The sequence below is a fragment of the Larimichthys crocea genome, chromosome XXII (assembly GCF_000972845.2).
Source record: "Larimichthys crocea isolate SSNF chromosome XXII, L_crocea_2.0, whole genome shotgun sequence".
NCBI classification, from domain to species: domain Eukaryota; kingdom Metazoa; phylum Chordata; class Actinopteri; family Sciaenidae; genus Larimichthys; species Larimichthys crocea.
In genome coordinates this window covers 22,642,269-22,659,691 of record NC_040032.1, presented here as the reverse complement: position 1 = coordinate 22,659,691, position 17,423 = coordinate 22,642,269, and the positions used below count along the sequence as shown (strand labels likewise).

At 39.6% G+C, this 17,423-nt stretch overlaps 3 protein-coding genes and 1 pseudogene across 3 annotated transcripts; all 4 read left to right on the top strand.

Moving 5' to 3' along the window:
• The first annotated feature begins 6,387 nt into the window (after positions 1–6,387).
• On the top strand, positions 6,388–7,869 carry LOC104931102 (olfactory receptor 146). The gene is made up of 2 exons (XM_019274437.2): positions 6,388–6,414; positions 6,769–7,869. The coding sequence occupies exon 2, from the start codon at positions 6,773–6,775 to the stop codon at positions 7,715–7,717; it is 945 nt and encodes a 314-aa protein (XP_019129982.2). The 5' UTR covers positions 6,388–6,414; positions 6,769–6,772; the 3' UTR covers positions 7,718–7,869.
• A 3,096-nt stretch (positions 7,870–10,965) lies between these two features.
• On the top strand, positions 10,966–11,913 carry LOC113744342 (olfactory receptor 52N5-like). Its single transcript, XM_027273544.1, has one exon. It carries the CDS (start codon positions 10,969–10,971, stop codon positions 11,911–11,913), a length of 945 nt encoding a protein of 314 aa, XP_027129345.1. The 5' UTR covers positions 10,966–10,968.
• A 542-nt stretch (positions 11,914–12,455) lies between these two features.
• On the top strand, positions 12,456–13,338 carry LOC113744376 (putative olfactory receptor 52L2; annotated as a pseudogene).
• Positions 13,339–14,791: 1,453 nt separating this feature from the next.
• On the top strand, positions 14,792–15,743 carry LOC113744341 (olfactory receptor 52D1-like). Its single transcript, XM_027273539.1, has one exon. The coding sequence runs from the start codon at positions 14,817–14,819 to the stop codon at positions 15,741–15,743; it is 927 nt and encodes a 308-aa protein (XP_027129340.1). The 5' UTR covers positions 14,792–14,816.
• The last annotated feature ends 1,680 nt before the right edge of the window (positions 15,744–17,423 follow it).

Below are 17,423 nucleotides of genomic sequence, written 5' to 3'. Positions count from 1 at the left end.
AACATTAACATGTTAACATTAGCATGTTAGCGCTGATGCACTACCAATTACCATTAACATGTTAGCATTAGCATTTTAACATTAGCAATTAGCATTTTATCATTAGAATGTTATCGCTGGCGCGCTAGCCATTAGCATTAGCATGTTAACATTAGCATTTTAACGTTGATGCGCTAGCAATTAAAATTAGCATATTAGCTTGTTAATATTAGTATATTAGCATTAACATACATCCCATACATCATTGACACTGATGAGTTTACAGAATACTAGAAAATTCAGAGAACATTTTGAGAGTGCCTGACTCTGGCCCCGTCGCCCTCATACATTATTACTGACACTGCTCAGTAAATTTAGTACTAGAAAATTCCCGCAGAAATTTTGAGAGTGGCGAGTTTGCTGTTGCCGGGGGTCTATATTCAAACAGCACACCTCAAATAGTCATTTTTTACATGTTTATTTAGACACAGGAGCAGCTAGCGCTGATGCGCTAGCAATCATCATTAACATGTTAACATTAGCAAGTTAGCATTAACATGTTAACATTAGCATGTTACCGTTAGCATTCTAGCATTTTAGCGTTGATGCGCTACCAATTAACATTAGCATGTTAACATTAGCATGTTTCAGCATGCAAATGTGCTAGCTGCTCTGCTATCTCTGTCTGCCATTTTAGACAGACAAGTTCAAATTAAGTGCCAAGAACTACTAAAATGGCCACTCGGCTTCTGTCTGCTGGCCCCTCCCCCCTCTCCGCCTTCACGCAGGCTGAGGTTGCTTAGCATCCGGGACCAACTGTAATCAGGGAAGTAGTTACTGCACCTGTTAGAATGTCACTTAGAGACTGAGAGAAAATGCTGAGAACTCCTCTCGAACAGGAAGGATTTCTGACCAAACCGTAATTCCAATCATTGAACCGACATAACTGGGAGCATCGTGTGCCCTTCCTGATCGTTTTACATAGTCGTTTTGTGTTGATAAGTGAAGAAATGTGCCCTCAGGAGCAAGAGAGAGAAACGTTACTTCTGCCTTCCTCCAGAAAATTTCCCTCCTTTTTTAACATGGCTATGAGGCTGTTGGGGGGAGTAGTCGATCAATGAGCGCGTACAGAGCCAAAACTATATGTCTGACAGCTTTGGCAGGCGAATGTGAGTGAGACGACAAATTTTGCTACGTTTCTATGTATAAATCGTGTCTGTAGCTGGGCATTTGAGGCCACGGTAGTCAAATCCGTTTTATTTTTTCACTGATCGTTCTCTCCCCTCTCCACTCTAGCAATGACATCACTCACTCTAGCCCTGGAAAGTTCTCGCAATACACACCCATTCATTTTTTGGCTTCGTTTTTGTCGATTTCTGGCAAAACCGTTTGCCGAAAGTCTTAGAAAAGTCATAACAATCGATTCCCGGGCGAGCCGGTCGTTGTGTATGTGCGACAAAAACTCTGGGAGGAGTAGCGAGACAAAAAAAGGGCATAAGAATAATAATAATAATAACTAGAAAACTGCATTTCCTGTGGAAAATGCGGTGTGGGTGCCCTCTGCTGCCGCCGGCCCCAGCGGCCCACCTGCTGCCCTTTTTCTGCATGTCTTTTCCCTGTCTCTTTCACTCTCTCTCCCCCTCACATTCCTGTCGCTCTTCAGCTGTCTCTATACTATAAAGCTTGAAAAGGCCATAAGGGATATATCTTAAAAATGTTGAAATTGGTTGAAAAGAGTAGAATAGTATGAAGTGATACAATGTTGTGTAACACTGTAGAAATTCAGATGAAAAGGTAGAATTGTAGAGAGTAATAGTAATAGTACAAGATCTTGGTGAACTGTGTAGTTTGAACTCTGTAGAAGAAGGAGAGGTAGTTTAAATTGTAGGTCTGTATATAGATTTGAAGTTTGTATAATGGATTTGAAATGGTAAAATATTTGTAGAAAAAGTCGAATAATTTGTAGAATATTAATAGTAGAATTTAGTAAAATAATAGTACAAGATCTTGGTGAACTGTGTAGTTTAACTGAGGTCTGTAGTAAAGGAGAAGTATTTTAAAGTGTAGAAGGATTGTAGAGACTGTCCTGAGACTGTCCTGAGACTCACCTGTCCAGGTGTGCAGCTTAGCCTGTATTGATCGTAGATCAGCAGATTTTTATTGTTTGAACACGATGATGTCGATCTGTTTACTGAGCGTCTGTTCAGTGTCTCTCTGTGTGTGTGTGTGTGTGCGTGTGTCTGTGTGTGTGTCTGTCTGTGTGTGTGTGTGTGTGCGTGTGTCTCTGTGTGTGTCTGTCTGTGTGTCTGTGTTACTGTGTGTGTGTGTGTCTGGGCTGTGGCTGTGTGTGTGGGGTGTGTGTGTGTGTGTGTGTGTGTGTAGAAATGTTCTAAATGAGTTGAATCTAAAAAAAAAGTTGAATAAAAGTGTAATAGTACAAGATTCTGTTGAAATGTGTTGAATTAGTGCCAAGAACTGCTAAAATGGCTGCCCCTCGGCTTCTAGTGGCCCCTCCCCCTCTCTTACTTCAAGCAGCCTGAGGTTGCCACAAACAAGGACCAACTGTAATCAGGGGAGAAGTTTGCACCTGTTAGAATGCAGTTAGAGACTGAGAGAAAATGCTGGACCTCCTCTCGAAAAGAAGGACTTCTGACCAAAACCGTAATTCCAATCATTGAACCGCTTAACTTGAGGCACGATGAGGACCTTCTGATCGTTTTTACAACTTTTGTGTCGATAAATGAAGAAATGTGCCCGTGGAGCAAGAGAGAGAAACGTTACTTCTCTTCATGAGGAAGATTTCCCTCCTTTTTTAAAATGGGAGTATTGAGGCTGTTGGCGGGAGTAGTCGATCAAGAGCCCATCAGGACGCAAAACTATATGTCTGACAGCTTTGGCAGGCGATGTGAGTGATACAACAAATTTTGCTACGTTTTATGTAGAAACTCGTGTTGTGTGGGGATTTGAGGCCAGGGTAGTGAAATCCTTTATTTTTTCACTGATTTTTCTCCCCCCTCCACCTGTAGCGATGAACTCACTCACTCTAGCTCTGGAAAGTTCTCGCATACACACCCCATTATAAACCCAGAATTTGACTAAAAACCTGCTCAAATTTGAGCCTTGATAGTTTAAAACGGTAAAAGATTTTGAAAAAAGTTAAATACGAGTTTAATAATTGAAGAATTGTGTACAATTTGAAATTTGAATGAAGTCTGTAGTAGTAGTAGAACTTGTTGAATTGTAGAATGTTTGTAGAAGTTTTGTAATGATTTGAAGTTTGTGTAATGCATTTTAAATAGGAAAATATTTGCAGAAAAAGTTGAATAATTTGTAGATATTAAAGTAGAATGATGGAAAAGTAATAGCAGCTGTGGCATGAATGAGCTGAATCTAGTGGTATAATTTTTTATTTTGTGGGACAAATTTGTAGGAGTAGTAGCGGGACACAAAAACGTACGGAAGAAGAAAAATAATAATAAAATGTAGGAAACAATAGTGTGGGAGCCCTTCAGGCCCACCCACACCATAGCCCTGAGATTTGCTAATAAAAGTGTGCTCTCGCACACCTCATAACTTAGAAAAAAATTTCTAAAGAAATTCTGAGTTTGTGCCTGACTCTGGCCCCGTGTCCCCAGCTATTACTGACCACCTGCTCAGCAAATCAGTATTAGCTTAGAACTGTTAACCATTAGCTGTTAGATTAGCATGTTGCATTAGCACTATTTTAACGCTGGCATGTTAACATGTACACGCTTAGCAGTTAGCATTAGCATGTTAGGACTTAGCATGTTAGCACTTAACATGGTAAACGGTGCTTGCGCTTTGCTAGCAGTTAACACTTAACGTGTTAGCATTAGCCATTGTACCCATTAGCCATGTTAGCCAATTCAGCACTGTTAACGGCTGATGCACTAGGGCAGTTAGCCATTAGCATTTAACATTGCCATTTTGATGATTAGCATTTTTGATTACGCATGTTAGGCCTTAAATATGTTAGCATTGCATGTGTTTAATTCCGAGTGGGCTAATGTAATATGCATTAACATGTTAGCATTAGCATTGATACGCTGATGCGCTAGCATGTAGCATTAGCGTTGTTAACAGTTAACATGTTAGTTAATAAAGATGTATTTAATTTCCTAGTGGCTAATGTTAATTAGCCAAATTTTAGCATTGGTCGCTAATTTAGCAATGTTTGCAATAGCAGTCTTTACATGCTTGCGCTAACGCTGCTGTCTCTGTCTGCCATTTACACAGACAGGTTCAAATTAAGTGCCAAAGAACTACTAAAATGGCCGCCGCTCAGGTTCTGCTGGCCCCTCCCCCTCTCCCTCCTAGAATTCAATACATGTTGATGCTTGTTTCTGTGTGTGTGTGGGTGTGTGTGTGTGTGTGTGTGTGTCCTGCCTGTCTGTCTATGGTTTGTGTCTGTGAGAGATGCGCTATGCTGAGTTGCCAAAGCACACCAGGGTGAGCTGCAGTCAGTAGTAATTAGTTCACAGGTTGTTGCATGCAGCCTCTGTCCCTCTGAGACTGCACAGTATATTGTATGAATGATCCCACCTCGAAGGTGGCCAAAAAACACATATAAGGTATGCCTCAAACCAATAATCTGTTAATGCCCGCCGAACTGCTCGTCTTGTTAAATATGTATGTGCCAAGTTTCCGCCGACCTCAATAACTTTCAAAATGTATAAACTTTGCCTTAGGACTCAGAGAAACGTTACTTCTGCCTTCCTCCAGAAGATTTCCCTCCTTTTTTAACATGGGAGTGAATGAGGCTGTGGAGGGGGGTACTCGATTAATTAGCCTGTATGGAGCCAAAACTATAAAAGAGACAGCTTCAACAGTGTTATCACTGCGATCACCTCGAATTTTCCTACATTTGAGGGGATAATCATGTCTGTAGCTGGGCATTTGAGGCCACGGTAGTCAAAACCAAATTTTTTCACTGATCGTTCTCTCCCCTCTCCACTCTAGCGATGACATCACTCACTCTAGCTCTGGAGAGTTCTCGCAATACACACCCATTCATTTTTTGGCTTCGTTTTTCTGGATTTTTGGCAAAACCGTTTGCCGAAACTCTTAGAAAAGACATAGCAATCGATTCCCGGCCGAGCCGGTCATTTCGATACCCGTTTTGTGTATGTGCGACAAAAACTCTGGGAGGAGTAGCGTGACAAAAAAAGGGCGGAAGAATAATAATAAGCGCGGTGGATAACATATAGTGTGCGCCTTGCACGCACACTCAATGATGTTTCACAGTTTGATGCCTATCCTATGCCCTGGGTCCTAACTCCTGGATCGCCTGGGCACTGCTCGTTTTTTTACGACACTGGATTTGACCAAAGGCTACTGGCAGATTCCCTTATCTCCAGAGTCCAGGGAGAAAACAGCCTTCTCCACTCCGTACAGTTTGTACCAATTTGTTACGCTTCCGTTCAGGGCCCAAGCCACATTTCAATGCCTCATGGACCGGGTGCTGCGTCCACATGCTGCATATGCTGCGCTTACCTGGATGATGTTATCATTCATAGTAACACCTGGGCTGAGCATGCGCGGCAGGTGGCTGCGGTGCTCGAGTCACTGAGGCAGGCGGGGCTCATGGCCAACCCGAAGAAGTGTGCAGTTGGACGGAGGGAGGTACGGTATTTGGGGTACCACTTGGGCGGCGGGTAGGTGCGTCTACAGGTAGATAAGACAGCAGCGATTGCAGCCTGCCCATAGCCCAAGACCAAAAAAGAGGTGCAGCAGGTTTTTGGGGCTGGCCGGCTATTACGGACGATTTATTCCGAACTTAGTGGAGCTGACCGCCCCCTTGACCGATCTCACCCAAAAGGGTGCCTCAGATCCAGTCCAGTGGACCCTAGACCCGGCAGTCTAGTCCTATGGCAGCATAACTAAGAGATGACCTGAACCAGCCCTAACTATAATCTCTATCAAAAAGGAAAGTCTTAAGTCTACTCTTAAGTGTTGACCGTGTCTGCCTCCCAAGTGTGTTCCACAGAAGCGGAGCTTGATAGCTGAAAGCTCTGGCTCTCAATCTACTTTTGGAAACTATAGGAACCACAAGGAACCCAGCATTCTGAGAGTGCAGTGTTCTAGGGGGGTAGTAAGGCACTATGAACTTTTTTAGATATCATGGTGCCTGACCATGAAGAGCTTTGTATGTAAGGAGAAGAGTTTTAAATTCTATTCTAGAATTAACAGGTAGCCAATGTAAGGAAGCCACTAAACTAAACTTAAAGCTGTATGTTACAGCTTGTTCCCAGATGATGATCATGACGTCTTAATGTTGCATCACACTTTTTTAGAAGTAATGATAATTGATTTCCTTGAAGATAAAATCACATCTATAAAACCCTGCAACAGAGGAGATCTTCATTGGAACTTGTGACTGTGTGACAGTGAGCAGGCCCATTGAAACTACTCTAAGTAGGTATTTCTGATCTACAAGACAAAGTTTCTTTATTTACACATTCCTCATAATGTTCTGTTAACAACATGCATCCCTTCAGGCTTCAGTGTTTTACTTTAATGATTTGTGGAAGCTGCTGGGATGATACATTTTTGATTATCAGTAAGAAAATGTAACTTTTACAAGAAGGGTGAAATGTATAAAAATATTATATCAGATGAAATTACCTTTATATAGTGTATACTTTCTCTAATAATTGTCTAGAATTCATGGTAAGCTAACATTTTCAGTTTTGTACAATCTCTTTCTCAGAAATTGAACTGAATTTTTGAATTTCATTCCGTGACACTGGCATTGTTTTGTTCTTTCAGGTTGATGGAAAACTACACCTACAATAGCTTTACACTCCAGCTGCAGGGGTTAAATATTTCAAAAGAGTCTATCTACCCTGTCTATCTCTTTTTCTTGTTCTCCTACCTGTTTATAATGGTCACAAATGTGGGCATTACTGTTCTGATTTTCATTGACAAGAACCTTCACCAGCCTATGTATCTTCTTTTTCGCAACCTGCTAATCACTGACATACTTGGAAACTCTATCAAGTTGCCCCGTTTACTATTAGACATGTTGCGGCCTCCCTCTGAGCGCCTCATCAGTTATTATGAATGTGTGGTTCAAGCTTTTACCACACACATGTACGGTACTGCTTCTCATACTGTGCTCATGATTATGGCTTTTGACAGATATGTGGCTATCTGCAATCCACTACGCTATTCAACCATAATGAATGACAAAATGGTAATGAAGCTGACAGTTTCTGCCTGGGGAGTGGCCTTTGTTTTGGTTGGGATTCTTCTCGGTCTGACCATACGGCTGAACCGATGCAGGACTCTGATCATGAATGCTCACTGTGACAATGCCGGGCTGTTTAAGCTTTCCTGTGAGAATGTGTTTATTAATAATGTCTATGGCCTCACATTCACTGTGGTCCTTTTTACCGGTTCTATAGGCAGCATGGTTCTCACATATACTAAGATTACAGTAGTCTGTCTGACTAGCAATAACAGGTCTTTGAACAGTACAGCCTTTAAGACCTGCAGCACTCATCTCTTTGTATATCTAATTATGTTCTTATGTGGTATGTTTGTTATCATCCTGCATCGCTTTCCTCAGTACTCAGACTACAGAAAACTCTGTAGCATTTTGTTTCACATCGTCCCTGGCAGTCTTAATCCCATTATTTACGGTGTACAGTCAAAAGAGATGAAAAAGTTTTTTTTAAAGTTGTTTAAATCCAAAAACACTTTACCACTGATATGAAGTTAGTTAACAACTTTTTTTGTGCATTTTTCAGTATGAATAATAATCAATGTTTGCATGTTTGTCTGAATGTTTCAATATATGTGGGATAGTCAGTGGAAAAAAACCTTTAGAATCACAAGAAGTGTAATAAAATAAAGTTACAATTAGATAAGTTACAAGTTTTTTTTTCATGTTATAAAATAAAAAGTGACCTTCAAATGCAGTGATTTCTAGTTTCTGACAAATAACCATGATCTAATCTGATCAATTTCACACTAACTGGGTCCTCAGCAAGACACTTGCCAAGTGTTCATATATGATCATAGTTAATGCATCTCTAGTACAAACTATTTACAAAGTGGTCCTTGGTCTATAAACAAAGAAACATGTTTCATAGTGGCCAGAAACTGTTATCTAACTCTGTAGAGGCTTCTACGTTATTTACCTATCTGTTATGTCTCAGGATTGAAATAGCCCTATCCTCTGACCTCGAGTATCATGGTAATGATCAGAATGATGCCTGCAGTATATCTGTTCTGTGTCTCAGTGTCCCCATAACAATATAAAATACTAATCACTAATAAAACTAAAGTTGAGTTAATTTATCCATCACATTATTTTTTTATCATTGGTAACAGGGAATAATGCAAATTGGTTTACATCTACAATATCCATTGAACATTGCCAAACTAAAATTGCTAGGTAAGGAGGGGCGTGGTGCATTAGCTGCAGGAGAGATCTCTACAGGTGCTGATCTCGGCTCACAGAGGGTTCCTCAGGCGGCAGGGCAGGAGTGCTGGAGGTGTGGACAACCCGGGCACTTCCGCCGCTCATGGAGAAGTGGTTTGGGTTGTCGGCCCTCCAGCACCCTCCCCCAGTCCAGGAGGGACGTACAGGGGGCTACACATCAGACGATGGTGGACTCGGGCTGCTTAATCCCATTATTTACGGTGTACAGTCAAAAGAGATGAAAAAGTTATTTTTAAAGTTGTTAAAATCCAAAAACATTTTACCACTGTTATAAAGTTAGTTAACAAGGTCTTTTTGTGCATTTATCAGTATGAATAATAATCAATGTTTGCATGTTTGTCTGAATGTTTCAATATGTGTGGGATAGTCAAGCACAAGAAGTGTAATAAAATAAAATAAAGTTACAATTAGATAAGTTACAAAAAGATCATGTTGAAATTTCTTCTTTTCTTTTTTTTTTTTTTTTATGTTATAAAATAAAAAGGTGACCAATAACCATGATCGAATCTGATCAATTTCACTCTAACTGGGTTCTCAGCAAGACGCTTGCCAAGTGTTCATCCCGGGTGGCAGTTATAAAAAAAGGTAAATGTCAAGGGCCATTACAGTTTAAAACATGCTAAACTCGACGAGTTGAGAGGACTAATGTGTTTGGATAAAGCTAGTCACAGTCACCAGGGGACAAATCAGTTACCGTGATGTGAGCTGCCTTTGCTCAACGAGACAGACCCTGGAATGTCAATGTTACAAAACCAAAACCTTTACCTTCCTGGTCCAGGCAACAGCACCCACACAAGAGGGTAATGGTCCAAATGAGACACTGAAATATGACAATAACATTTATCCTGGAATCATACAAGGGGTGAGTGAAACTCATTTTTCTGGCCTGTATGGGATGATGTCCTATTGTATTTGCATGAGGATATACTCAGAATGATACCCCTCCAACTCCTGTGACCTCCCGTCATGTAGAGATTGACAAAGTTATATGGTCCAAAATCTCAGAACTGTGAACTGTCTGAAAGCCAAAAAAACAGGAAAGAACTAAAGAACCTGGATTAAAGGTAGAATATGTAAGTATTTACTGTATTAAATCATAAAATTAATATGCTATATCATCAGTTCTTAAGGAAACATGCCAAGTTGAAAAACTCACTTGTTGACAAAAACCCAACAGCCAAAATGTTCTTATTTTCAAATTTACTGCCCGGCCATCTCTTTGTTTATGTTTTGGCCTTTGTTATTCTGATCAACTGGTTCAGTGTTCGATATCCGGGGTTGCCAGGTATGAAACAAATTTGCCTCAAACACTGCGCACTACAGCGATGCAAGCAAGCGCAGCGGTTTGACAGAGATGGACTCTACCAGACCTAAGAAGCCTCGCCCTTTTTCAAAGAAGATTAGCGTAATGAAACGTTCAAAAACACGAATAAATATTGGAGATGCATTTGAAAGATGGAGACCGCTAGGATCCAAAAGGATTTTAAGACTGATACCAAGTTGGCTAATTTTCTCCTGAACAGGTAAGCACTGACGGGAGTAGAGCTAGCTGGAATGCTATGTTCAAACGTTTGGCCACTGTGAAACAATGAAAAAAATAAACATTTTATCCCTGAGAGAAACAGGCATAGAGGTTAGGTACAGAAAAAAAAAGCGACCTTACAGCAGCTGGGAGAGTTTCATAGTTCATAGTGCACGAACTCTGTCTTGATAGTGCTCAGTTTGAGTGGTATTTGATGGCTATCAGGCTATCACCGGAGGACACAGGGTTTGGGGGTGCAGAGGTTTGTGGAAGGTGCTGACGGTGTGTTTACTTCAGTTGCCTCACACAGAGAGAGATTAAGAAAACCTAAAACCAAATTAAAGCAGAAATCACGTAATGGAAATGCTACTCAGTCACGAGTCAGATACAACACACTGATAACTGTTTTATAAAATAAAAACTAAACACAAATGCCAAAACAGCAGCAGTTGCCAAGCCAGTGGCCGCTGCCACAGAAACCGGCAACTGGTTCTGACAGTTCTGAGTTTAAAAGTCACAATTCTGAACAAAAACAAAAATGATGTGACCCTAATCCTCTTCCGTAACTTTGAACCCCATGTGGGTTGTTCAGATTTAGTCATTTTTCTTAGTTTATGTGCTTTTAAACTGACAATATAGGTTCAAGTCATCTTGAACCTATATTGTCACAGTGGACTTGTTAACCCAGTCCACTGACAATAAATCTGTGCCTATATAAAAGAAAGAGGAAGACCAACAAAGACACAAGAACAAACGATTACATGCTGATGAACAAGAAGACTCAAAGCAGGTATTAATGAATAACACACTTTAATTTCTAACAGTAATTTGTGATAGTATAACATAAGTTTTAATCAAACTGAAAACGTGTAGTTATCTTTCACTCCAGTCATTATTTTTGGAGCTTTACTCTTCTATTTAACTAAATTTCTTGATGAAAACTTTTATACTGTCATTGAGGATATGGGTGACCCCTGTTGTTTGTTTTTTCAGGTTGATGGAAAACTACACCTATAATAGACTCACACTGCAGCTGGAGGGGCTGAGTGTTTCAAAGGAGTCTATCTACCCTGTCTTTCTCTTTTTCTTCTTTGCCTATATCTTAATAATGTTTCTGAATTCAGGGATTATATTTTTGGTTTTCATTGACAAGGACCTGCACCATCCTATGTATCTCCTTTTTTGCAACCTGCCAGTCAATGACATTATTGGAAACTCTATCATGTTGCCACGTTTGCTTTCAGATATTTTGCAGTCTCCCTCTGAGCTCATCATTAGTTACTATGAATGTGTGGTTCAAGCTTTTACTACACACATGTTTGGTACTGCTGCTCACACTGTTCTCATGATTATGGCTTTTGACAGATATGTGGCTATCTGCAATCCCCTGCGCTATGCTGCCATAATGACCAACAAGATGGTGATGAAGCTGACAGTTTCTGCCTGGGGAGTGGCCTTTGTTTTGGTTGGCATTCTTCTCGGTCTGACCATACGGCTGAACCGATGCAGGACTATGATCATGAATCCTTACTGTGACAATCCCTCCTTGTTTAAACTTTCTTGTGAGAGTGTGTTTATTAATAACGTCTATGGCCTCACATTTACTGTGGTCTTGCTCACGTCCTCTATAGGCAGCATAGTTCTTACTTACACTAAGATTACAGTAGTCTGTCTGACCAGTAAAAACAAGTCTTTGAACAGTAAAGCCTTGAAGACCTGCAGCACTCACCTAGTTGTGTATCTAATCATGTTGCTCAGTGGATTTATTGTAATCATCCTGCATCGCTTCCCCCAATATTCAGACTACAGGAAACTTTCTGCCATTTTGTTTCACATCGTCCCTGGCAGCCTGAACCCAATTATTTATGGTGTGCAGTCTGCTGAAATTTGCAAATCTATGTCAAAATTATTCAGACTCAAACCAGTAATGCCATCATTCTGAGTGGATTTTAAAGGACATATTATTCATACATGTAACATGTTACATCTTCATTTACACGATACTGTTTTGATGAGTTTTTCTGAATCACAACAACTGGATTGTTTTTGTATTGTTTTGAATTTATTTTAATCCACATTTAGGATATGACATCATTCTTCACTTTTTAAATTCTTGGCAAAGTTAATAAATCAGGGTTTGAATCATAATGTATATTATGCTTTTTACAGTGATGATAACAATAACATGTTGGTGTTTTCAAGCTAAATGCTAATTCACTGGATGAAAAGTCTCTCTAAATTTGATTTGAAATACATATAGAAATTTAGTTTTCATGTGACCAGGGAGGACTGGTAATCTGGCATACCGTGCATTTGCCCGGTGGGCCGACAAGTCCCGATACACTACAGCACTTCAGTACATTTTTTATGTACATGTAGAATTTTTGTTCTGTTTCATGACAATTATATTTGCTGTTGTATGTATGTGTTATTCATGCCTTTTCCCTCCTCTCTCTTGTTTTCTTTCTGTATAATGTAGGTCAGATGGAAAATTATACGTACAACAGTTTACTCAAGGGGTTAGAGATCAGCAAGAGTGACAAGTACCCAATCTTTATCTTTCTGCTCATAAGCTATGCATTCATCCTAATTGCTGATGTGGGAATTGTGATCTTGATATGGAAAGAAAGAAGCCTCCACCAGCCGATGTATCTTCTCTTCTGTAACCTGTCCAGTAATGATGTTATGGGAAACTCTCTACTGGTTCCACGGGTGCTTGCAGACATCCATGTGCCTCCTTCTGATCACCTCACTACTATGAGTATGTGATGCAAGCTTTTACTGCACACATGTTTGGCACCAATGCACATACTGTGCTCATGATTATGGCATTTGACAGATATGTGGCATAAGCTGACAGTTTCTGCCTGGGGAGTGGCCTTTGTTTTGGTTGGGATTCTTATCGGTCTGACCATACGGCTGAACCGATGCAGGACTCTGATCACAAATCCTTACTGTGATAATCCCTCCTTATATAAACTCTCTTGTGAGAATGTGTTTTTTTAATAATTTATATGGCCTCACGTTCACTGTTGTGCTGCTCTCATCCTCTGTTGGCAGCATAATTCTCACCTATTCTAAAATCACAGCAGCCTGTGTGACTAATAAGAGCAAGTCTTTAAACAGTAAAGCCCTAAAGACCTGCAGCACTCACCTCCACCTGTATTTCATCATGCTTTTGAGTGGGATGATCCCTATTGCTCTCCATCGCTTCCCACATTATACAGAGTACAGGAAGATTTCAGAAATTCTCTTTAATGTCGTTCCTGGTAGCCTTAATCCTGTTATTTACAGCCTTCAGTCCCAAGAAATACACAAGTGTTTGTCAAATATATTGAATCCTAAAAAAGTTATGCCAAAGGTTTAATTTGTAAATCTGAATGGATTTTTTTTCCCAACCCGATCTCACTGAAAAATGGTTGTAAATAAATTAAATTAAATACATTTTAATTCCGTTGTTTGTCTTTATTTCCATCTGTTGGGTACAAAAGGGAATAACAGAATTACTCAGTGGCCTGATTCACTTATGGCCTATTTAAAGCAGCAGAAGCAGAATGGCTGTAGCTCTGTACCTCTGTGAACCATGAAGACCCCAAACATGAATGTAAAGCACCCTAAATATTAATACCAACCCACATGTAAAACATATAAAACAATAAAATGTGTAATTAGAGCAACTACAGTTTGCTCTGTCGGAAAATCATTCAAGGTGACGACCTCATGAAACTGATTGTGAGACTGCCAAGAGTGTGCAAAGCTATCAACAAAGCAAAAAAAATGGCTGCTTTGAAGAATTTAAAATATAAAACATATTTTGATTTGTTCACACTTTTTTTTTTTTTGCCACATAGTTCCATATGTGTTATTTCATACAATGCAGAAAATAACAAGTATAAAGAAAAGGCATTGAAGTTGAAGTTCAAAAAGGATTTACAAATCATCACATCTGTTTTTATTTACATTTACAGTCACAACTTTTTTTTAAATTAGGGTTGTAAGATGGCAAGATCACAATATGTTTAGAATCACCTTTCACCTAATAAGCTTTTTGAAAGTTTTTTATTAATCCCATGAATATTACGTAATGTTTTCTTTGAAAATGATCGAAGTTTACCCAGAGGAAATAATGCACATAAAAGAAGCTTATGTGCATAGATTGTTCAGAGGAAAAGGTCGACCTGAAGTCTGTTGTGCTACACAGAAAGGTTATTATTACTGGTTATCTGACTTAGCGTTTGCCTTAACTGATTATTTAATGTGACTCAAGCAGGCTAGGGTACACAAAAAAGTAACTTTGTATTTAGGTAATGTGTCCTTTCATTTATTGAGTTAGCTTTCAGGATTTTACGCTTGCAAGGAAACTGCTACATTCGTTCTCTTTATTTACCATTTTGTCTTAGTGCTCCATTGATACAAGCTGTAAACAGCATACAGTAGCTAAAGTGCAGTAGAACCTAAGCATTTAGATTTCCCTTAAGCATTACTGATGAATCAATAATTTACCATCTTTGTAAGAGTTTGTTCTTCACTACTTTAACTCTAATAGACTTTAGTAATACTGCACATTTGTTTGTTTTTTTCAGTACATGTTCACATGTGATGATGTATTTTTTTCCATAGTGGACTCGCTGTTTATACTTCAGTAAAAACTTTAACTCTATGTACTGTTAAGACCAAAAGGTTAGAAGCACCTTTTTATTATTCAAGAATGGTCTAAATAGCTTTTCCTTTTGTTGTAGAATTTTAGTTCTGTTTCATGACAGTTGTGCATCTTATTCATTCTTTTTTGCCTCCCTTCTCTCTCTCAGTTTTTTTTTTTTTTGTGTATTTGTGTATGTAGGCCAGATGGAAAATTATACGTACAACAGTCTCACTCTACAAATCGAGGGGTTAGAGATCACCAAGACTAACAAGTACACAATCTCTATCTTTCTGCTTTCAAGCTATGTGTTCATCCTAATAGCCAATGTTGGCATTGTTATCTTGATATGGAAAGAAAGAAGCCTTCACCAGCCGATGTATCTCCTCTTCTGCAACCTGTCGATTAATGATGTTATGGGAAACTCTGCGCTGATTCCACGGGTGATTGCAGACATCCATGTGTCTCCTTCTCAGCGTCTTATTCACTACTATGACTGTCTGTTACAAGCTTTTATTGCACACATGTTTGGCACCAATGCACATACTGTGCTCATGATTATGGCGTTTGACAGGTATGTGGCTATCTGCAATCCACTGCGCTATTCAATCATTATGAATGACAAAATGGTGCTTAAGCTGACAGTTTCTGCCTGGGGAGTGGCCTTTGTTTTGGTTGGGATTCTTCTTGGTCTGACCATACGGCTGAACCGATGCAGGACGCTAATTAGGAATTCTTACTGTGACAATGCCTCCTTGTTTAAACTCTCCTGTGAGAATGTGTTCATTAATAATGTTTATGGCCTCACTTTCACTGTAGTGCTGCTATCGTCCTCTATTGGCAGCATAATTCTCACCTATTCTAAAATCACAGCAGCCTGTCTGACTAATAAAAGCAAATCTTTAAACAGTAAAGCCCTAAAGACCTGCAGCACTCACCTGTGCCTGTATTTGATCATGCTTATCACAGGGTTCATCCCCATCACCCTTCACCGTTTCCCTCAATATACAGAGTATAGGAAGATTTCAGCCATTCTATTTAATGTTGTTCCCAGCAGTTTTAACACTGTCATCTACGTGCTGCAGTCGAAAGAAATACACAAGTGTTTGCTAAATATATTCCATCCTAAATAATCCTTTTTTTTTACAAAAAAAAATCAAATCTCTACTTCAGCAGGTTTTTGTTTTTATTTCCACCTGTGGGGGACAAAAAAGAGAGTCCATGTTGACCCAAGGAGGAATGTTGCTGCTAATAGAGTGAAATCATGACCATAAATGTAAATTAAAGAAGTTGGTGTGGTAGCATTTCTGTACAAACTAGTTAAAGCTACAATTTATTATAATATTATGACTAAGTGGTATCTAACATTGAAATAAGGAATATTTGAAATTGAAGAATTAATCATTTGGAAAAGTACTGTTCTGATTGATTTGTGATTTTTGATGATATTTTCATGCAAAGTTGATTTAATTAAAATGCTTGAAGGGAAAACATTGTTCAGTCACACGCTGACCCATAATCAATGAATAAAGTATTACTAATACATTTCATTTTTCCTTGCTGTCAGTCTTGTAAACTCACTCACAAATCCACTGTGATGTCAACCATTCTACTGCAAGCTGGGCTGCGGCTTATTTTTCAAACAGGAAAAAATACGGCTTTTTCTATTGCAGCAAATAGTACAACCCCTGCTGGCCTTTAGAAAGAATGCATGTTTAAGACACTTCACTTCAAGACCCAGAAGCCACTAATTGTCCACTAATTCTAACTCAGAAGCTTTGGAATATAAAAACATTGAGGGATGTCATGGTAATCTAGTTAATAAGATTCACTCATCTTTTGTTTGATGTAGTGAAAACTACATACTTGGCACTTCATCTATCCGAGCAAGCTTCTCATACAAAACTACTACTACTACTACTAATAATAATAATAATAATAATAACACATCTCTCTGCCATGAAATACAAAAAATTATGTGATTTTTTTCCCATTCCAGAGACCACAACCACTTGTTGTTTGGATGAAAATCAGTTTCACACTTCCATAATCCTAATTTTTCACCATGAAACTTAATGATGATGATATTTTCCCTGATTTATCTACTCTGATACTATTATAGATGGGTTTGGTTGGAGTTTTTAGAATCTGTGCATATTCATTGGTTAGTTTTAGGGCTAAACTTAATCCTGACCTAGAAGTGAACCTGTTCTGTCAAGCATGAGGATGCAGGGCAGATAAACTTTATTTCAAGTCAATAGACACGTGCAAAAATTAGTCCCTTTAAAATACCATTGGTGCAAATACCAGCATTGAAAAACAACCCATAAAATGCCATTTACAGTAGAAGTGACTGATTGCCACTAGGGCTGCTAAAATCGGTATTTTGAATAGATGGCAGTTGGATACCTCCACTTCCAACAATGACCTCTATGCAGGGCCGGTCCTAGCTATGGGCAATGTGGGCGGCCGCCCAGGGCGCATTCTCCGTGGGGGGCGCCCGAACGCCCGAAAAAGCAAAAAACCTCGGTAATTTTCGATACCGCTCATTAAGTTAGCGGAGCGGGATAGCGCCCCGATAGCGGGGTGTTGACAAGGCAGAGGGGGGCGTCGGACAGACTGATGGGGGCGCACGCATTCCGGGACGCACGGCGCATCCAGGGGCGCACGGGCGGCCGTTCGGGCGCACGAGAAAATGTTCGCCTCGGGGGGGTGTTCTGCCATTTACAGTAAAAGGACTGATTGCCACTAGGGCTGCTAATATCTGTATTTTGAATAGATGGCAGTTGGATACCTCCACTTCCAACAATGAC